This window comes from Hemicordylus capensis, chromosome 2, assembly GCF_027244095.1.
Source record: "Hemicordylus capensis ecotype Gifberg chromosome 2, rHemCap1.1.pri, whole genome shotgun sequence".
Taxonomy (NCBI): domain Eukaryota; kingdom Metazoa; phylum Chordata; class Lepidosauria; order Squamata; family Cordylidae; genus Hemicordylus; species Hemicordylus capensis.
Window position 1 is genome coordinate 289,527,372 of NC_069658.1, and position 22,060 is coordinate 289,549,431.

Sequence of the window (22,060 nt, forward strand, 5' to 3'; positions counted from 1 at the left end):
ATGCCATTTATTTTTTCCCATATTGAGAAAAGGTTCTTGTATTTTCCCCTTACATGTTGGGATGACATTGAAGCAGCCAAATGCAATTTGGGTCTATAATTCTAAGTGATTTAACTCTCTCTAGGGTAAAAGCACTTGTTAACCATTTTCTATTTCATAGCAATTAACACAAAATGATTAAAGTGTGTTGTGGGGAATATGGCGCAGCACCTAGTACAAAATGCTGCTTCAAACATTGTTTTTGAGCTCAGAATAATTCCAATTGCTTCTTTCAAAAGGTTGATTAGGTCACCTTGAACACCAGTGTCATCTGTGACAAATGTAAATTATTCCATAGAACGTAATAGACGAACAGGAAAAGGATGTGTCTCCCCTAAATTATGTATGGAAATTGCCCCCAAATTAATTGTTCACTAGCCTTCTAAGGTTGCCATCCTTTCCTTTCTTTTATGGAAGGAAGCCTTATTGTCTGTAATATCTGACAAGCAGATGTTTTCAGGAATGACTGTGATGGAAGATGCTTCAGTGATGGAAGATGCTTCACTTGTGTTCTGCCTGCCACAATTGTTAAAAGCCTAGAGATGCCTCTATTGAAAAGCAAATATGGCCTCTGTAGTCCCAAGAAGTGTTGAGTGGTCACATTTTATAGCATTTTCTCTAATGGAGAGGTGGCCTGGATCTAGGAGGGAAGTCTTAGCCAATCCCTGGTTAGGAGGGTGTAGCTAATAAAAAAGTAAAGTGTGCTGTCAAGTCGATTTCGACTCCTGGCCTCACAGAGCCTTGTTGTTTTCTTTGGTAGAATACAGGAAGGGCTTACCTTTGCCTCCTCCCGAACAGTATGAGATGATACCTTTCAGCTTCCTATATTGCTGCTGCCCAATATAGTACCGGTGGGGATTCGAACCAGCAGACGCCTGCTTGTTAGTCAAGCATTTCCCCACTGCGCCACTTAACGTGACATAGGGTGTAGCTAGAGAGATGAAATAGCAGGTGGAATTTGCACTCCTATCGGCTGGAAGTGGATAGGGAAAGGGTTAATGTTGAATACCCTTGTAATGAAGGAATCCCTTAGGCATACCCCTGGGAATTGCTTTTCTGTGATGTGCTTCCAAGTGGCTGAAGATTGTCTCTCATGATGTAAAGGTGTGGGTGGAATTGACTGTTAAGTCGGCCTGCTCCACATGGGTACATAATTCTGATGCAGTGTTGTTAACCTATGTGGCTGTGGGTATATCTAGAGAACATGCATTTAATGCAGTGGTGTGGCTGTTACGGTAAAAATTTTGGTATGCTTGTTGGAATGTTGACTGTTTTGAAAAAAATACATACTGTACTCATGTTCTACATACATAACGCTTGTGATAAAAGCTATGTCTAAAGATTGTAAAGGGCTGGATGGTAGAAACAGGATTTTAAGTACTACTTCAACAGAAGTATACCAGCTATCTTCTTTTCCATAGATGGTGTCATTGCAGTTATACTTTGAAACATGGCCATTTCCACCCACGCCCACAACTTGGAGACTATCAGAGGTCAAAATTTCTGATTTCTGTTGGAGGCAGCAAGAATCTTCTTTCTTGGCATGATATCAGGAAGGGTAGACGTGCAGGGAGAAATGAACAGTCCACAGTTGTGCTTGAGAAAACTCAATATAAACCTGCAGTTTGACCTAAATCCTATTGTTTCCCACCCCTATGAACTATAAGAGAGGTCCTCTGTAGACAAGCTGTATGGCAACATACAGATTATTCTGTAGCACTAGAGCTAGAATGACCCTTCATGGCACTTAAGTGTTCTTCTGGATGCAACCTCCCAAAAGACTACATAGCTGCAATGTAACTGAACATGGCATTCTGTAAGTTGCAGACTTTTAGGGTCAGGGAGCCAGCTTTAAACTTTCTGCCAGTGCTGATAATGAGATCATTCTTAAACTTTTAAAGAAGGTTGCGCACTAGCGCTTACTTTGGTTCTGCTCTTGGTCTTGAGGCCTCTCTGGTGTAGGCCGTAACAACAGTTGAAGCGGATTGCAAGTTGTTAATCTGCTTGCCCCCCCCACCAATTATTTTAAAATGTTTTTAAAGTGCTGTCCTTGGCTGATCCCGCAGTCATGCTTAATAAGCTTGATCTGTACTTTTCACAAGTAAACAAGTTAATGTTCAATGTAATGGGAAGGTTTATCCTATTTTCAATGCCAGCGCTGTGGGGTTTTGTTTTTGTTTTTGGTGGGGTGTATGTGTGTAAAATTTCCAGCTAATTAAGGCTATTTCTTCACTAAGATAACATTTGCAGTTCTTTGTGAGAGCAGGATGAGGGTGTGGCAGAAGTGGTGCTGAAGGGTTGGCCCCATTTGCTAAAATCTGCAGGCTTGTTCCTGAAATGCTTTAATTTAGTCATAGGTCTCTATGCGGTCAAAAGGTGAAATGAATAAGCAAAACGATGTGACTGTTCTGAAATGTGGCATGCAGAACACTAGTATAGCTGTAACAATTGCCTAATCCACTTCTTCCCCATTCTGGTTTTATTATTTCAGTACTACCCTTAAGGTTCTTTATATTTGATTTTTTTCTCCCTTGTAAAATTAATTTTGCTTTGCAAATTGATTTTCAAAAAAATTAAAGGATCAATGGCTGGGTCTGAAATACAATACTCTTATAAGATTCTATTCTTATGTTAATTTCCAGGTAACTGAGCACTGATGGAAGTTGACATTTCTGTTTACTTTGTCACTTCTTCCTCTTTCTGCCAGTGTGTGTAACACATGCTGAGAGAGAAACCGGGGCCAACTTTCAGATGTATTGCTGGTAGGCATGTGCCCGAAACGTTTCAGAGGCCATTATGAAGGCCTCCGAGACGTTTCGGCGCTGGGGGAGGGGGTTCAGTGTTTCTGCGCCAGCAGGGGTAGTACTTTAAGGGCGGAGGAGGGTGTACTGACCCCTCCCGCTGACGCTCTGTTATTTTTAAGTCCCTTGGGGTGGCAGCGTTGCTCTCTGCTGCCCCGTTCCCCCCCATTGGCTGGAAGTGGCCAGAAGTAATGAGCGCACGGCAGATGGGCGCACGCACACAACAGGCGCATGCATGCTTACTCCTTCTGGCCACTTCCAGCCGATGGGGGGGAATGGGGTGGCAGAGAGGAGCTTAAAAATAACAGAGTGCCGGCGAGGGAAATGCGGCGGGAGGGGTGAGTATACCCTACCCCGCCCTTAAAGTACTACCCCCGCCAGCACCGAAGATCTTCATGCACATCCCTAATTGCTGGTAGTGTGGGAGCTGTTTCTTATAAGAGTGATCCTATACTGGGTTACATGTATGAATAACACAAACACATGGATGAGGATAGTTGCATGTGCTTCCCATGTATTCAGTACCCTGCTAGGAAGGTTACCGACTAGAAAGGAAAGGTCCTTGCGGGTGGCTCTGGTTGTGACACATGTGCCTTTGCGGTATGGGATTGCACCAAGCAGCTCCCATCATTACAGGAGATCCCCATTATTCCATTCTGCCAGGGGCCCCACAGATAGTGAATCTGTGAATAACAGGGAATTAAGGCAATGAGAATTTGGGGTGGGGGTGGGGATGTTAGGTTCCAGATGCCCAAATCAGCCAAAAATTGTGGGTTTTGCCCTGCCCCTCTCAAACGCTCCTTCCAAAGTGCCCTGCTGTCCACTGTTGAAAATTGCCTGGAAAGCACATTGTTTGCCTTGTGTTTGAGCCATAGAATGGCTCCCAGTTTCTCTGGCAGCCAAAATGGTGGCCAGAAATGACTTCAGAGGCCATTTCTAGCTGCCCCCGATGCACGAATATGTGAGTTTAGCCCATTTCCCTCCAGTTTTCCCCTGCATATACCGAGGTCGAGCGCTAATTACCCGACTGGGATATGCGAAACAGCGAGTGCTGGACCTGTGATTAATGAGGCCTTCCTGTACTTGAGAGTACATGTGAATACAGCCCACATGTTTCCTTAACTCTCCTCCCGTATAATTTTATAGCAATCACATGTCTCTACATCAAGGCTGCTCAACTTCGGCCCTCCTGCAGATGTTGGCCTACAATTCCCACAATCCCAGGCTATTGGCCACCGTGGCTGGGGATTATGGGAGTTGTAGTTCAAAAACAGCTGGGGGGCCTAAGTTGAGCAGGCCTGCTCTACATTATCTATAATATACTATGAATTCTGTGGATTTTGTCGAGTGCTAGATTTGTTTTTCTTTATAAAAGTTTCTACCAAGATAGAGCTTAACGGTAATGACTGTTGAATCCTGTTCCACTTAAGCTGTACTTAGCAAACTGTCCATCTTTTCTTCTGGAAAAACATTAAATCCAGGTTCTGTACTTCTTGTTGCTGCAATGCCAATGCTGCAGAAATGGGAGAATTGTTGTTAATAGGTAATACAACAGGGAAGTATTTCAGACTAAGACTTTGCCTTGGTATCCAGGTCTTGGTGCTTTGATGTCTGTGATTCCTGATTTGTCTTTTCAACTTCAGCTCCTGGCTTGGCTTGCCTCCTAATTCTGGTTTGTCTGCTTGGCCCTCCTGGTTCTGATTTCAGACTTGGAACTATCCTGTGGTGGCTGCTCATAGTCTAGGATGCTGCTCAGGTTCAACTTTAAAAAAAAAAAAAAATTCACCTGCCTTACCATTAGTGGATGAAGGCAGTTCTAGATCACTGCTCTAAAAGCATAAAGCTCATAGGGGACAAAAGGAGCCACAGATGTCACTTACCAGAAGTAAATGGCTGATCTCTAGCATATGCATCATCTGTGTATCTTGCAATTGCATTAACATTGGCCACATTCAGACATAACAGCTAACCGCGGTTAAACCTGGCCGATGTTGTAACTCCATTACGCCCAAATATGTGAAGTTGCGGTTACAGTCCAAAAGCTAACCCCAGTTTGCCTTGCCAAACTTCAGTTGGAACCTTCAGTTATCTCTAAGGTTTGCTGCCAAGAGGTTTTGTTGTCTAGGTGTTACATAAATTTGTGGTTTAAATACATTAACAGCCGTTAAGAGAGCCCTTAAGGCTGACTTGTTTAGTCTGGCCTTCCAGGGTTTTAAAACTGTGTTAAATTGTTTTAACTGTTGTATGTTTGATTTTTGAATGATTATATTTTGTTTTAGTTTGTAAACTGCCCAGAGCAGTTGGATGGGGCAATGCAGAGAAGTAATAAATAAATAAATCTGACTAGGTGCACAGATGTAACTGCAGTTTTGTGCTGATTCCCAAACCCCAATCATAGAGTTGGTGGTACAGACATGACCGAGGGTGTGGCTGCTTCATGTTTTTGGCGCATTTCGCTAGAAGCCTCTCAGAAAATCAGCCATGCCCAGCCTGTCAGGTATGCAGCTATGGAGTTGCCAGGCTACAGAGATAACACCACACCCCATCCCGGCCAGCCTATCAAGCCACACAGTCGCTTGGGGGCAGCCCCGATTTCCATGCTGTCCCTTGCTCCCCCCACACCTGGCAAGTGGGGGGAAAGGGAATGGGATGACAGGATGGGCATTAAGTGCTTTGTTCCCTGAGAAGGGAGCAACAGTCATGTATGCTTACAAGACCAAACACACCAAGTGGCAACATGAGCAGGGCACCCCATCACAGTGCTGGGAAGACCAAGTGGCAACATGAGCAGGGCACCCCATCACAGTGCTGGGAAGGGAGTAATGCATGGGCAGGGGATCCCTGGTATAAAAAGCAGAGCAACAAATTTCTACTTTTATTAATTTTTTAAATTATTATTTATCAAATTTGTATACCGCCCTAAACGTTCATTTCATATAGGTTGGGGAAGGGGCAGCCAGCCCCTTCCCCAGGTGAGGAGATTTGCTCCCCAAGTCTTGCTTGTGAGAAGGGCAGCCTGTGTGATGTCCCATTAAGAACAGCCCTGATGGATCAGGCACAAGGCACATCTAGTCCAGCATCTGTTTCACACAGTGGTCCACCAGATACCCCTGAGAAGCTCATAGGCAAGAAGTATGTGCATGCCCCCTCTCGTGCTGTTGCTCTCCTGCAACTGGTATTGAGAGGCATCTTGCCTCTGAGGCTGGAGATGGCCCACAGCCATTAGACTAGTAGCCATTGATAGACCTGTCCACCATGAATCTGTCTAAGCCCCCTTTTAAAGCCGCCCATCTTGAACATAACATTGGAGAAGTAGCCCATTACCCCAAGGAATGCTCTTGCACAAGAGTGGCCAACTAAGCGGAGAGAGGGAGGAAGCTCTGTGCAGGAAAGCTGCAGGAACAGGCATTTGGTTGAGTGTTGTCCCAGTCCCGGCGACTGCTGCCAAGCCACTGTCAAAGCCTGCACCCTGCCAGCCCACATGCCCATGTGGGGATGTGTGACACTTCCTGTGGCCCCAAAGGGCAAGCTCACTCATGCCAGGCATCTGGAAACTGGGGCTCTCCTCTCCCGGAAATCCATGTGCTGGGAGACCTGCTTATGGTGCTATGTCGGACCAAGCCTGAAAGCTTTGAATGGGGTTAAAAGTCCACACCCAAGCCCTATTCCCACGCTGTCCGCACAAGCAGCTATGCTCTGGCAAATGGCCCCCTCATGGAAGCCAGCATGCGCAGGGCATCCTCTCTCTGGCTAGGGAACAAAAATCCCAGGAGGCACTTCTGTCCAGCTTTGAGGGGCTGCCACAAGCAGGAATTCAGGAGCAGCAAAGTTTTACTTTATCACATATAGGCTGGGGAAGGGGGCCCCAGCTCCTTCCTCCTTTTTAGGGTTTGTTCCCCCAGTCTTACTTATGAGCAGGGCCAGGCGGCTGGATTGGCAGTGCTCCACCATTGAAGCCTGCACCAAAAATCATGTCTCAAGAGAGTGCCAGGCCGCAGTGACACCCCCAGACAACTCATGAGAGAGACCATCAGAGGGGAGAATTGTTGAGTGAAAACTCTACTGATGCATGATGGCAAAACATTCCCTGCCCCCACTGACAGCCCTCTTGTGAGTGTCAGGCCATTGGGGGTCTAAATAGAGCTAGGTTGCTTTTTGGATGGCGGCCTTTGGGAGTGTTGCCCCAGAGACAGCTTTCCATATCTTGGGTTCTGTGTCCAAGCTGCTGTAAAAAAACGTGTCCCCTGCCACCCAGCCCATGTGGATATGTGCTAACCCCTGCCTATGTCCCCCATGGGTGACACAGCCATCTTGGGGAACCTGGTTCAGACCCAAGCGAGTTGCCTCTGTTCAGCAGCCTCATGAAAGGACCAGTCTACTGGGGATGTAGATTGGTCTTGCCCGTAAAAGGGCAAATTCGCACCCAAGGACTACAAGCTGCCAGCCCACTTAACCACAAGGGAATCTAAGGGGCCCCTGCTTTAGTGGGTCCCCCAACTCTCTTTGTTAAAAAATAGAAATGATTTTCTATTATCTCCATCTTTCCAAATCCCTCTGACACCCCATATGTCACAGCCTGGCCATGTACACAGTTGTGGAGTGCGCCAGAGGGCATGTGCATTTGCACACATTTATGAATCCCATGTCTGCTCTGTCTGTGTGCTGAGTGCAGAAAGGTGGGTGTGAGGAATTGCATGAGAAGGCACTTTCCTGTTCTCCCCCAGCCCCAAGGCAGCAGACTCAACTGCAGGGGCTCAAGGGCAGAACTGTGCACAGGTGCGGAGGGCCAGCTAAGGGGCTTGTTTCCATGGCACCTTGGACACTGTCCCCAGGATCAGGAAAGCAGCATCTGGGATACCCTTGCCCACTGCCTTCCAACACACAGCAGCACAACACAGTCTACTTGGCCTGATTTTCTTGTGAGTGGGTGTTGTCCACATGGGACGAATTGCTCCAAAAACTGAACGATTCTTATTCCTCTGGCCCTGCTCATGAATAAGCCTGGGTTGTAAACCCCCTGCCCCCCGGGAAGTGGCTGGGCACCACTTCCCCACCCTTTCTTTGTTTAAAAAATAAAAATCAAAATCAAAGAGATCCTCCTTTAGCCTCGCCACCCTCATCCCCTGTGCAGACTTTTGCATACACCAAACACCCTCTAGACACTCCCTTTCTTTTTGCCCAGGCATGTTTGTGGAGGGGAGGGAGGAGTTGACACTGGGACGGACCTTAAAAACCATTCAAAATTCCCAGGTCCCGGTCCGTTCTTGTGCAATATGCAGATATCCTGCCACGGGGATTACTGGGAGAGGAGATCCCCTTTTCCCTGGCCACCCCAGGACAGCAAGGTGGCTGTTGAGAGGCACTGGCAAGGGCGCATATGTACACATGGGCTGGCGGGGAGCACTGCTTCATAGCATCTTGCCGGCAGTCCCCAAGACAAGGAAAGCAGACCTTCCCTGCAGCTCACCAACCAGAGAGAAGGTGACTAGACTTGGTCCTGAGTGGTACCCAGGACATGGTGCAAAATATCAGAGTGGTAGAACCATTGGGGAACAGTGGCCATAGTGTGATCCAATTCAGCTTATATGCAAGTTGAGCATTGCCAAGGAAGTCCAACAATCCAACACAGATACACTGGATTTCAGAAGAGGAAACTTCTCAAAAATGAGGGGACTGGTAGAAAGGAAGCTGAAAGGAAAAAGTCAGGAGGGTCAGATCACTCCAGAAAGCATGGAAGTTATTCAAAAACACAATACTAGAAGCTCAGTTGGAACGTATACCGAGAAGGAGGAAAGATACCACCAAGTTAAAGAGGGTGACACCATGGCTAACACACAGAGTCAGGGAAGCTATAAAGGGGAAGAAGATGTCTTTCAGAAATTGGAAGGCCTACCCAAATGAAGAGAACAGGAAGGAACATAAATGGAACATGAACTCTGGCAAAATAAATGCAAGGAGACAAAAAGGGATGCAAAAAGAGAGTTCGAAGAGTATATATCTAGATGTGTCAAGAGGAATAACAAAAACTTCTTTAAATATATCAGAAGTGGAAAACCTGTCCGGGAAGGCGGTTGGACCCTTGTATGAGGAAGGCTTAGAAGGGATTATTAAGGAGGATAAGGAGATTGCAGTGAAGCTGAATGAGTTATTTGCATCTGTCTTCATGGTGGAGGATGCTGACTATACATTCTTTCAGGAACTGAGGTTCTCAGACTTGGAGGCTGAAGGGAAGCCCCCTCTCCCTTTTTGTGTGTGTGAGAAGAGGAGAGGGAAAGCTTTTGCCTTCACTTTAAAGACACCACAGAAAACAAATGATCAAACAAATGGCCACTACAGGATAGTTGTGGAAGGTATTTTAGGCATAAAAATGAAACATGGAGAAAGTACTAACACTCCCTCTTTCACCATGCATCACATGCCCAGTTTGAGGGACCCTGCTGCTAATTTTTAAAGATAAAAGAACCACATCTGCATTTAAGCTCATCTTCTAAATGGTTTAATGTGATGTATAGTTTGGCCCTTTGGCTTGTAGTGTACCATACTTCCCCAAGTTTGTATGCAACACAAAACTTACTTCAAAGTGAAAGTAAAACATTTAACTCTCTTTTCACACATGGAATGGTGATGTGGGGAGTGTAGGAGCCTACAGCTCAGAAAAGCTTGTTCCTATAGAAGGAAATCATAGTTTCCTATTATGACTGAACTGGACCATAAGGTAAACTTGTGAAGGTTCCGGCTTGTGTAATTAATCTGAATGGTACTTCGTCATAACAAACTAGTCTGGATGTTGCCTTTTTGTTTTTATATTGATCACAAAGACAAGTTAGCAAGGGGAAGACTTAAGGATACCATTATGAAGAAGCTAAACTTGCCCCTGGTGTCCCCAGTGTCTAGACCAGGTCAGATTTTGTTGCCACACTCTATGCCGTGTATCATATAGTCCATTTACTTTGTCTTGTAGAACTCAGTGAGTCTCTTAATGGCTCCCTACTATGGATAGGTTCTGTTTATTGATTACTCTGGAGTGATAAAACACAGCCTTCCTATTGTTGTGGTCTGTCACTCATATTTATTATATATGTGAATGTATGAGTTAACAGAAAGTATGAGTTAAGAGAAAAACAAAATGTATTCTTTCTTTGTTGGTTTCTGGATCATCTTCCTTATGTTATGAAACCCCTCTGTTTTCTTGAACTTCCTTCTGCAATGGGCAGTTGTGCTGTGCATGTATATTCGACATACAAACAAAATACTTAAGCTGATATGTGTGTTTACAGCAGTATTCTTGAACTGGTTTGTACCACCTCAAGACGTAAGTCCTTTTGAGAGATGTTCATGTTTTTTGGGGGGGGGGGGTAGCTGATGTTCATGAGACGTGTATCTTCCAAGCCATCATGATTTCAGTTTATATGCTTTGCTCCCATTGATTTTCAGGGTGAATGCAAGCATGAGATTCTAGCTCCCATGTCTGCTAGGGACAGATGACCTCTGGCAATCAGGAAAAGCCTGATACTGTAAACACTGACTGAGAACCAGAGAAATTGGTGGCAGAGCTTCCACTGGCTTCATTTAGTCATCCTTAGAGTATATTGTAGGAAAGGTCTCCTGCCTAATATTGATGGCTGTCCTTTTTTCTTTTTTCTTCCCTTAGGGCCGCCAAGCCAGAGATGTCCGACAAGATGTCAAGCTTCTTGCATATCGGAGACATTTGTTCTTTGTATGCAGAAGGCTCAACAAATGGATTTATTAGCACCTTGGGGTAAGGGCAGCAATTTTCTTATGCTGCAGGGTTTATCTGATGAGCTTACAGTGGAGAAAGATGGGACTAGTCATCTAGAAGCTAATGCTGTCATCCTGTGTTTAACAGTATTGGGCGTCTCTTTTTCCCCCACAGCTATAAATCCTGGGATAAGAAGTTTCCCAGGTGAGTGAATCCATTTCAGCAGAATCTAAACATTTCACTGATTAAAAAACATTCTTAATAGTCTCTACATATTTATATAAATGTTTAACAAGAATAGGTTCCGAGTTATCTGGAGCTTGGCATCATTCCATATATTTATGTGCGAGGTTGCTTGGAGAGGCTTGTGCCAGATGAAGAAGATGAGAACCTAGACAACATGGATACAATCCACTGAGAATCTGGCCCTTGCTGATTTATGGGGAGTAGCAGTCAGACATGTTTCTGTACTGTACTTTGCAGAAACTGTAGCTAATATCTAATAAAGCAAGAAGAAGCAAATCCTGTGATGCAAGAGACTGTTGAACAGGATCTCCCATTAAATTTGTTCACAGTTAAAAGAAGCCATCGTGCAGGAAGTGATTGGATTGGGGCTGTGATTCTAAGGGGTAGGGATGTTTAACACTTTCCACGTGGGGTTTTCTTGCTCTTGCTCTTATCTCCAATCCTGAAGCTGCCATTAGCCCCATGGAGGCTAAACTGAATCAACCTTGAAGCTCCCATTAGCCCCATCTTCAGGGAAAGGTGGATTTTGATTAGAAAACTGTGTGAAGAAGAAACCCTTTCCCAGCACTGTGGCTCCAACCTCTGGGTATTGGGACTGGTCTTGTGAACTGGAAAATGGAGTCACTATTTAAGCTGACCTCTTCTTCCTAGGAGTTTGGGATAAATAATGGGGTTTGGGATCAGATTGTTAGAGATGTTAGGTTCTTTAGCTGCTGAGAGTGAGGGAAGCAAGAACATAAAATGTTACTGTATTGATTTAAATAGGCCAAAATGTGTGTGTATAAAAGTACTACTACAAATATTTACATACAGTATAGTAGTTGGTGAGAGTAATACTTTGGAAAAAATACTTTATATAATACTCCCCACCAACTTCAAGGTAAACAAATGCTCACACAGTTATAATGGGCAACAAGATAAATATAAAATAACAGATAATAGCAACAAGATAATATAAAATATGTTTAAAAGGGATAGAATACTAATAAGGAACTTAACAGTGATTGCCAACCTACCCGTGGATCTGTCCCCCTTAGTGAAGCTGTTCCTGGGGATCGAGACTATGTAGATTCTCATTATTTTGACTATCCACACCATTGCAAAGCCTAGAGAGAGTACGTGTTCTGTGGATGAGTCCCATAGATTCCTATTCTTGAGACTCTCTAGTTCAAAGAGCTGAAATTGCTATTTCTAGATCTCTTGCTTCCCCCCCATTGCAACTTCAGTTCAGGTGCCTGGTGTTTCCTCTTTCTCAAGAGGACCTCAAACTTCCTTGTTCCTTCCCAGGAGCCATATCAACTTTGGTGGTGGCAACTATAGTAGAGATCTATATTCACGAATAGGTTCTCCAACTGTGCTAAAGATGGGTTTAAGACATTTAAAATATTATTCTTGCCTTCCTCCACTAACCCCTTAAATTACTATGACAAAACTTGGGAGAATTGCACTCTAATTTTGGCCACACCTTTAGTCTGTTTTCCCTCTTTCTTGGAACCAGTGCCTAACTACTGCCAAAGTAAAATCACCTGGTTTATCTAGACCAGGGATTCTCAATGTTGGGTCCCCAGATGTTATTGGACTTCAGTTCCCATAATCCCCAACCAAAGTCAACCGGGGCTGTTGATTATGGGAGTTGAAGTCCAATAACATCTGGGGACCCCACATTGAGAATCCCTGATCTAGACAGCTGCTGTGGTGCACTATTGCATTTTGCCTATCCCCTCCTTTTCCTTGATTTATTGCTTTTCTTGTCAGTTAATCCCTTGCCTCGGGAACGATCCCCACGTAGCCATACAAAGTTAGCAGCTAAGTTCTAACATCAAGTGGACTCCCTAGGAGTCACAGCTCCCATAATTTTATGGTTTCCCCATTCATTTGAATTTATATTTTAAATCCATTACTTTTCTGTGTTGATAATCCTGCAAGAGAGTTTTAGCCTTCTCTGAGGTGTGCAGTAAGCACAGAATAACCATTTCTGCAGTATTAGCTGCATTTTGAGATCTAAAGAGGCATGCTTCACTGGCTTCATTAAATCCACCATGGATTTAATAAGATAAGGTATTCAAGATCATTGTTCCAAAGATCTCTGATATAATCAATATCTTTTCAATGATGTTAAGCTTCTGATAGAGCACTGGTTCCCAACCTGGGTTTCTCCAAATGTTGCTGAACTACAACTCCCTTGGGATGATGGGTGTTCTAGTTCAGCAACATCTGGAGGAACCCAGGTTGGGAATCAGGCTGGTAAAAAGGTTAGATCACGAACGTCTATAGGGAGTGCATTTTATAGCCCAAGAGTGGCTCCAGAGAAGGCTTGTTCCTGAGTCACTGCCAGACCAACTGGCAGCATCCAGAGATGGACCTCTTCCGATGACCTTAAAGCGTAGTGGGGATCATGCCGAAGTAGATGCTCTCCCAGGTAACCCAGTCCTAAGCCGTTTAAGGCTTTAAAGGCCATTACCAGCACTTTGTATTTTGCCCAGAAATCTATTGGCAGCCAATGCAATTGTGTTAAGGCAGGCATAATGTGGTCTCTGAGAAACTCTAGAGACCGATCTAGCTGCTGAGGGGCTCATCTTGTCTCAATAGGGAGATGAGCCCGTACTGGGCCATTCGCCTTGCCTGGCCAAGTCTCAGTTATACCATGATCAAATCATGGATGATTTTGGTCAGGGGCGTAGCAAGGTTGGAGGGGGCCCAGAGACAAGATTTTAAAATGGGCCCCTCCTGATATACACACACAAACACACTTCACAATATATTGTGCACTCACACTCACATCCCCATTATGAATACGGTGAATATCTAGTTCACATTGAATCTAGTTTTTTTTAAACTCTCTGCTCCTACCGATCTCCAAGAGACTCAACTTAATTCATAGGTGGTGCAACATGGGCGGGTGGGGAGTCATGTGATGTACCTCTGGGGGGCCCCTCGAGGCTGTGGGGCCCCAAGACGACTGCCTCCCCTTGCCTAATGGTAGTTACGCCCCTGATTTTGGTCTTATTTTGAACTGGCCTGGCATTGCAAAGGAGCAAGCTCAGGTTCTTACATAAGAATATAACATAAGAACACAAGAACAGCCCTGCTAGATCAGGCTGAAGGCCTATCCAGTCCAGCATCCTCTTTCACACAGTGGCCCACCAGTTGCCTCTACGTGCATGCCCTCTCTCCTGCTCTTGCTCCCCTGCAACTAGTATAAATTTTAGAGGCACCTTGCCTCTGAGGCTGGAGGTAGCCTATAGCCACCTGACTAGTACCCACTGATAGACCTTAACCACAATTATTTTGCCTCAGACACAATGGAATCAGAGCCCACCGAACTAAGTCACTTTTCTTTTGAACCAAAATTTTTGAAAATTCAAATCTAGGTTCTTCTGCAGAGCACCTAAATTATTTTAGGGTAACTTCTCTGCCAAGCATCCTGCACAGGAGTCGGGGAGGGAAGGTGAACAGACAGGTAAACAACAGGTGGCAAAGAGAGAAAGAAAAGAAAGAAGAGGAAGGAAGAGAGAAAAACAAGGGGAAGAAGAAAAGGAAGAAAGGAGAAAAAGGAAAGACAGATAGAACTGGGGGGTTGGAGAGAGGCAAGTGGAAGGAAAGAGAGAGAGAGAGAAGTGGAGTGAAGGAATAAAGGTGGAAGGGAGACAGAAAGAAGCTGCACATCTGAGGCTTGAATCCTTGGAAATACATGAGGTTCACTTGCATGCACGCGCACACACACACACACCCCACCCCGCCATACTGGGGGAGCTGGTGTGCTGGGCTGGCCCTTTCAGGAGCTGCTTGAACAGAGCAGCTAGATTGCAGCACACTCTTCAGCTCTTTCTATCAAGCCTTCTCCACTCTAGGCATAGGCTGTCTGACAAGCTAAGCTTGAAAGAGCTGAAGATAGCTAAGCATGCTCCACTCTAGCGCTTGCTTAAAGAGCCAGCATACCAGCTCCTCTGGCCGGAACCTTATGGGGGAGGAGAGGACATTCTTGACAATCACTGCAGAGGCCCCCATGCATCAAGGAAGAGTGTGGCGCTCTGGGCTTGGGACCAGTGGTCTGCACAAAAGGGCATTACTGCATACGAACTGTGCATAGAAAATGCCAGCATTAACTAGGAAATTCTGGGATTGGTAGTTCTTGAAAGAGCTTGTCACGTGGGATGGCATGTTTCACTCTGGCCTGGTTAGGCATAATACAAAACCATGAAGTTTGCAGAATGAGCCTCTGCAAACAATGGCTTGTATTCTCCCCTGTCTCCTTTACCAGCAGTGAGAAGAGGAAAGCTTTTACTTCTGGTTTTAGCTAACCCACAGTTCTGTATTATGCATGAACTCGGAATTGTGTTTAGCTTGAAGTACAATTACTCAAATCAAACCAGAATCAAATTGTGGTTTTAAACTATGACTGTTCTAAGTTTGCACAAAACGCAGTACTGGGAGCTAGTTACGACTTATGTCTCCACCTCGTGCAAATGAGGAGAGGCGGGAATCCTATGATCTAGAGCCTTGTTCTCATAGGAAGAAATGAGTCCCATTTTGTCTGAATCACGCCCCCGCCCACCACCACTGAAACTACAAATCCTAGAATTATCTGTGTGTGCATTCTTTGATATTATAGTTGTCATGGAATGTTAATTTGCTTGGACGTTGACTTAACTATGGAAAACAAAGCTTTAAGCAAGATTATCCAGTTTAGACTGGTTATCCAGTTTAGCAGTTGTAAAGCAATTACTCATTGCTGCTCAGTCCAAGTATGAATATTCTCAACTTCTTGCACAATATCGAAAATTGGATTTGCCAGGGTAATCGAGTGGATTATGGGTATCAAGGCATCAAGAAAGCTGCCAGCAAAGTTCTCCAAAGCTGCCAGCAAAGTTCTCACACAGAATTTGTCTGTGTGAATTCTGCTTGATTCTATAATATACTAGTAGTTAGTACATTATGTAGAACAATTGCTTTAAGGGCTTACATGTTAGAGCTCACAAACGATAGGAGCTGAATATAGCTATAACGATATTCCATTCAAGTAAATATTTCTCTGAAATGGAGCCCTGTTTAATATTCTAGTGAGACACCGGCTTGTTGCTTAATCATAGTCTAGCTTCTGTTTTTCTAAATACAGTCTTCTCATGGTTTTTGTTACTAGTTTGTAATATGCCTAATTGCCTTTTGAGCACTATGCATGCTGTGTAATCTTTAGTTTGATCATCTGTTTGCCCAGAATAATTCAGCTTTGCCTGTGCTCTAATTTTGGAACAAGGTGAATCTTACAGCTCTGAGATTAACTGTCTGGTTGCCTTGTATGATTTTCCGCACATAAAATAAGCTGTGTATTTGCTTTGATACTTACCTCATGTTCTGCTTTCCTGATCTCGACTACCCACGTTACTGGTGCTTTTTGACTCAGGTGGGGAAGGCCATAGGCAAAAGACTCAAGTGCCTTTAATTAACGGCATAGGAATGAATTTTATAGGATCCAGTTTTTCATGACTCTGCAAGAATGAGAAATTGGCTCTTGCTGAGAGTACTGCTTTTGTGAAACCACTGAAGTTGGTTACACTAGCCCCGTGTTCTACTTTACTATATCTGATAGCCCTAGCTTCCCTTCTGTCCTCCATGGGTGTTGTAGGTTGCGTTGCAGTCACAGAGCTGATAGCAAAATCTTGATAAAACAGGACTTCTCTGCTAAGGCTGAATAATAGTCTTTTTCTTATTTTGAATGTCCTTTTAAAAAAAAAAAAAGGTGTTATGGGAAAATGACCAGGCACATTGATTCATCTTGCACAGTTGCTTGAAGGGAACTTTACTTGACATAAATATCCAGGCAAGTAGTTAATTACAAGCCTGAGGAATAACCTTGACAAAAACACATACTGCTTCTTTAGGTAATGTTGCGAGAGTTGTCAGAATATTCCAAAATATGCATCCTTTAAGAATTTTTATATATCTGTTGCTATTTATATTTGAGACATCTGTAGGCTACAGTCCAAAGAAACTTATTTAAATACTGGTCCATACAGGCAGTCTTCCCTCTAACAGGGATTCCCAGATGTTGACTACAACTCCCATAATCCCCAAGCAAAAGCCATTGCAGCTGGGGATTAGGAACATAGGAAACTGCCATATACTGAGTCAGGCCATTGGTCTATCTAGCTCAGTATTGTCTTCACAGACTGGCAGTGGATTCTCCAAGGTTGCAGGCAGGGATCTCTCTCAGCCCTATCTTGGAGAAGCCAGGGAGGGAACTTGAAACCTTCTGCTCTTCCCAGAGCGGCTTCATCCCCTGAGGGGAATATCTTTCAGTGCTCACACATCAAGTCTCCCATTCATATGTAACCAGGGCAGACCCTGCTTAGCTATGGGGACAAGTCATGCTTGCTACCACAAGACCAGCTCTCCTCTCTCTCTAATTCTGGGTGTTGTAGTCGTCAACATCTGGGAATCCCTGTTAGAGGGAAGACTGCATACAAGAGAATCCCATTATTGGTGAGGGGGCCCTGCGGATAGCAAATCAACTAATAATGGGGCATTAGGGCAATGGGAATTGGGGTGGGGTGGGCTTAGGTGTCTGGATGCCAAAAATCAGCCCTGCATGGTAGGTTTTGCCCCACTGTGCCCTACTGTTGTCCACAATTGAAAATTGCCCCCAAATAATGTGTTTTGCCTTGTGTTTGAGTCATGAAAAGGCTCCTGATCTCTCTGGCAGTCAAAATGGCAGCCAGAAGTGACCTCCAGGGTCATTACCAGCCATCCCCAACCCGTGGATACATGGGCTTAACTCTCCCCCACCCCCAGCACATACTGGGGTCGGGTGCTAATTACACAACTGTGGATATGCAAAACCACGAATGCTGGATCTGCGATTAACGAAATCCTCTTTTACCTTTAAGCATGTTCCATTTCCTCTTAAACTGGCTTACACTGCAGTCCTAGGCATGCTCTCATTATGTTCCATAGGCTTACTCACAAGTAAATGTTTATATAGGATTGCAGCCTTAACAGGATGTGGGGGAGTGAATCCAGTTTAAGTGTATCTCTTTTTTGGTTCTGTTTTTTTGTTAAGAAAAGCTTTGTCCTAAATGGCTTGTGAAAGTTTGCTCTCCATGAAGATAACCTCCATTTTGACATGATTTCAGGGGAGCAGCTGGGTAATTTTGGTCCCTGGACCTAGTGGCCTTATGGGTAGGCCCCCTTGCAAAATAAGCATCCTCTCCATTTTCACTCACACTTGAGCCCCATGGTTTCACACAGCATTCTTCTGTGCATAAGTCCCACTCCTCCAGTCAGCTCACCAGCTTCTTGAAGATGTTGACCATTATTCCTTTTAAGTGGATTGCTGGATTATAGTCCAAGATGTTTGTTGATTATTTTTATTGGCTAATAGCCAGCTGGTAGGCTAACTATATGGTTCTATCCAAGGACCTAGATTTTTCAGATTGGATGACAGTTGAACAGTGGTGGTTTTTTTGTTGTTTTTTGAGCACTCAGATTATATGTGAGGGTGTTCCACTTGTGTGTCTGTAGATATGCTCAGTGGATATTTGCAGTAAAGTTAGATGGATATTTTCAGCGAACAAGAATTGGTGCCCTCTAGAACATTACAATCATCTGAACACCTCCATTAGCACTAAGTGAAAGGAGAAAGTATTTAGCTGCTTGGATGTGACCTACAGTAGCCTGACTCTTGCAAGAACTGTTGGCTGTAAACATTACTACTGATGCAAGCAAAAGCTTTGAATAAAATACGTATAATTCCCTTCTTCTTCTGTGGATTGTACAGCCTTGGTAATGGAGGTGATTTTCACAATCCTTTATTTTGGAATCCTTTGCACAAGCTATTTTGATTAACAATCTTTGAATAACCGTATTTGGATTAATTTTTCTTCCTAATCTTTGTGCTTTCTATAAAGACTCAAGTGTGTGCATGTATGTGTATATATATTTACATTTTAAAAAATATCCCGCTCTTCCTCCAAGGACACCCAGAGCGGGTGTACTACATACGTAAGTTTCTCGTCACAACAACCCTGTGATGTTGGTTAGGCTGAGAGAGAAGTTATTGGCCCAGAGTCACCCAGCAAGTATCATGGCTGAATGGGGATTTGAACTTGGGTCTCCCTGGTCCTAGTCCAGCTCTCTAACCACTACACCACGCTGTTTGTATGATATATTCACATATGTTGATTCATTCTAAGCATTTTAACACTACACTATAAGCCAGCGTGGTGTAGTGGTTAGAAATGCTGGACTAGGACCAGGGGGACCTGAGTTCAAATCCTGATTCAGCCATGATACTTGCTGGGTGACTCTGGGCTTGAAACACTGAACAATTTAAAATTTAAAACAACGTTAAAACAATTAAAACCATCAAACTATTAAAACAGTATCTAATTAAAAGCCTGGGTGTACAAATGTGTCTTGACTGCCTTTTAAAAAGTTGTAAGAGATGGGGAGGCTCTTATTTCAGCAGGTAGCATGTTCTAAAGCCTTAGGGCAGCAATGGAGAAGGCCCATCACTGAATAGCCACCAGATGAGCTGGTGGCTCATCCCAACCACCCCAATTTTATGGGGAAAAGAGAAAACAATTCAGAATGTTGAAATGGCTGAGCAGAGAGCTCTGAAATATGGCTTGCAAGTCGTGGACGATGGCAGGATTTTGCATATTTAATTTCAAGTAAATGGGTCTAGACCAGGGTTTCTTAACCTTGGCCCCCCAGATGTTGTTGGACTACAACTACCGTTATCTTCAGTCATAAAGGCCATGTCTGGGGGTGATGGGAGTTGTAGTCGAACAACATCTGAGGGCCCAAGGTTAAGAAACCCTGGCCTAGGCAATTTAATGTGTGTGGGTTTTTAAATCCAGTGATTCTCAGATTTTTATTTTTATTTTTTTGTGGCCGCGGTTCTTTGGGTGTTAGTGCAATTTCGGCTTATTTATTTATTTATTTATTTATTTGATTTATATACCACCCTTCCAAAATGGCTCAGGGCGGTTTACAATTAAAACAATAAAAGCTAAAACAAGTTAAAAACAATATAGCCACAATTAACTATTTACAAACATTTTAAAACAACAATTAAACAATTTACAGTAATTAAAAACACCAAAATTGGGTTAGAATTTAAAAACCTTGGAAAGCCAAGCCAAAGAAATACGTTTTAAGGGCTCTCCTGAAGGCTAGTAGAGAATTCAAATTACGGATTTCCGCAGGGAGCGCATTCCACAGCCTCGGAGCAGCTATAGAGAAGGCCCGCCTCTGAGTCGCCACCAGACGAGCTGGTGGCAACTGGAGACGAACCTCCTCAGATAACCTTAATGTGCGGTGGGGATCATGCAGAAGAAGGCGCTCTCTAAGGTAACTCGGACCTAAGCCGTTCAGGGCTTTAAAGGTAATAACAAGCACTTTGTATTTTGCCTGGAAACATATCGGCAGCCAGTGCAATTGTTTCAAAATAGGTGTAATATGGTCTCTCCGGGTTACCCCAGAGACCAATCTGGTTGCCGCATTCTGAACTAATTGAAGTTTCCGAACTACGTACAAAGGCAGCCCCACGTAAAGCGCATTGGAATAGTCAAGCCGGGAGGTTACCAGCTGGTGCACCACTGTTTTGAGGTCATCCTCCTCAAGGAATGGACGCAGCTGTCGAATCAGCCGAAGCTGATAGAAAGCACTCCTGGCCATGGCCTCCACCTGAGAATTTGTTGTTAAAACAAATTTCAAAGTTTTAATAATATGTATTAAGGGCTGATGGTCATTCTAAAAAAGCTGTATGATGCCACTGGCTATATAAACAGCACCCAACTGAAGACGCTGTAAATACCTTCCTTGTATGAACTCTCTCCTACCCTAAGTGTTGTGAAGCAGGATTAATACACTGTTTGGAAAACCATTGGTTGATCATATCTCTCAAATGAACCTCTAACCACTGAAAGACTTTCTCAAGTTCCAAATTCTGGGGGAAAGGCGGTGTATACATCAAAAAAATAAATACATCGTTTGTATTGTGTGCGGCTCTGACACCCCTCCTTGGTGAGGGCATTCTGCTACTATGACTATTTACTATTTATATTGGGCGACCCATGTTTATGGTGTTGGCAATTGCTATCAAAGAGTCAGTGTCTTAATTATTCAGACTTCTTTGGACTTGAAGTGGCAGTAGTATAGTCAAGAAGGAGCTCTCTTGCTGTCGCAAAATTCTATTGGGAATAGTAGGTGTGTTTGACTGGATATGTAGAATCCAGGTAGTTAAGGTTAAACTAATGGAAATAGAGTACACATACTTTTATGTGTATATGGTACCATATACCATTAACAGTACCTACATTAAACTTTGTCTTAAAATAATTACCCATTTTATTGTAGTTCACCCTATTATGCTTAGCAGAGTCAACTGTATAAATTCCAAGCACAGAGAATATAAAGTTGATGTAGACATCTTGAAATCAAAACTGCTATTTTCTTTGAACAGTGCAGCTGAACTAAATTGATCAGCCAATAAAATTCTGCATATTACAAGAATATACCAAGACAGTATAACTCCTAATCCTAAAGTATCAACTCCTAATAAAAGGTCCAAGGTGACCTTTTTTCTCTTTTTACTCCAGCAGTCATTTTCTATGTAGCTGGTGGGCTACATTTTCTGTGTAGGTGGTGGGGTCTTTCACGGGACACATTTATTAGCTTTCTGATCCTGCTTCTCTCATCCTTACATTTTTGTGAAAGCTTGAAAAGAGCGGTTGCTAATGACAAATCTGTAATAACACAAACATGTCGTTGAAGTATGAATTCTATGTAAATATCATTTATCTTATTGAGGTTTTTGCTTTTTCTGATTTTTAAACTTCTTGTGTACTTTCAACTATTCTTTATATGTAGGTGCTAAGATCTCTGTGTGTGTTTTTGGGTGGGTGCAGCCCCAAAAGAAAAGCTACACTCTTCAGGGATTGAAGGGGAACCAGGAGGGAAAAATAAGGTATTTCCTAGGTGTTACATATGCTTAGTCTCATGTATTCTGTTACTTATCATTGGGCTGTTCATTTCTCAGAAGAACTTCAAAAGCTGGTGCTTGAGTGATTTCCTATTAGGTGGTCAAAATTTAAGTTGCTAAGGATCCAAGTTGTTTCTGGGAAACTTAATTTTTCTTCCTTTCCATTTTAGACTTGTGGATGACCGGTGTGTTGTACAGCCAGAAGCGGGTGATCTTAACAATCCTCCTAAGAAATTCAGAGGTGAGGCACTACTGTTTAATGTAAGCAAT

At 43.6% G+C, this 22,060-nt stretch overlaps 1 protein-coding gene and 1 long non-coding RNA gene across 11 annotated transcripts in view; one reads left to right on the top strand and one right to left on the bottom strand.

Annotated features, from left to right (window-relative positions):
- The window catches only part of ITPR1 (inositol 1,4,5-trisphosphate receptor type 1), a 323,955-nt gene that overhangs the window by 33,834 nt on the left and 268,061 nt on the right, over window positions 1–22,060 (top strand). For 6 of the 10 annotated variants that reach the window (XM_053296706.1, XM_053296710.1, XM_053296713.1 and 3 more), the window contains exons 2-4: window positions 10,492–10,599; window positions 10,735–10,764; window positions 21,961–22,031. In XM_053296706.1, coding sequence (XP_053152681.1) covers window positions 10,508–10,599; window positions 10,735–10,764; window positions 21,961–22,031 — 193 coding nt within the window. In that variant the 5' untranslated portion in view covers window positions 10,492–10,507. The remainder of the gene's footprint in view (window positions 1–10,491; window positions 10,600–10,734; window positions 10,765–21,960; window positions 22,032–22,060) is intronic. The other 4 variants (XM_053296707.1, XM_053296714.1, XM_053296712.1 and 1 more) reach the window with 1 other exon arrangement.
- Window positions 10,132–18,230, bottom strand: LOC128345176 (uncharacterized). Its single transcript, XR_008316295.1, has 3 exons — window positions 18,093–18,230; window positions 16,151–16,524; window positions 10,132–11,453 (listed from the first exon to the last, which is right to left on the bottom strand). It is a non-coding gene; the product is annotated as an uncharacterized LOC128345176 (long non-coding RNA).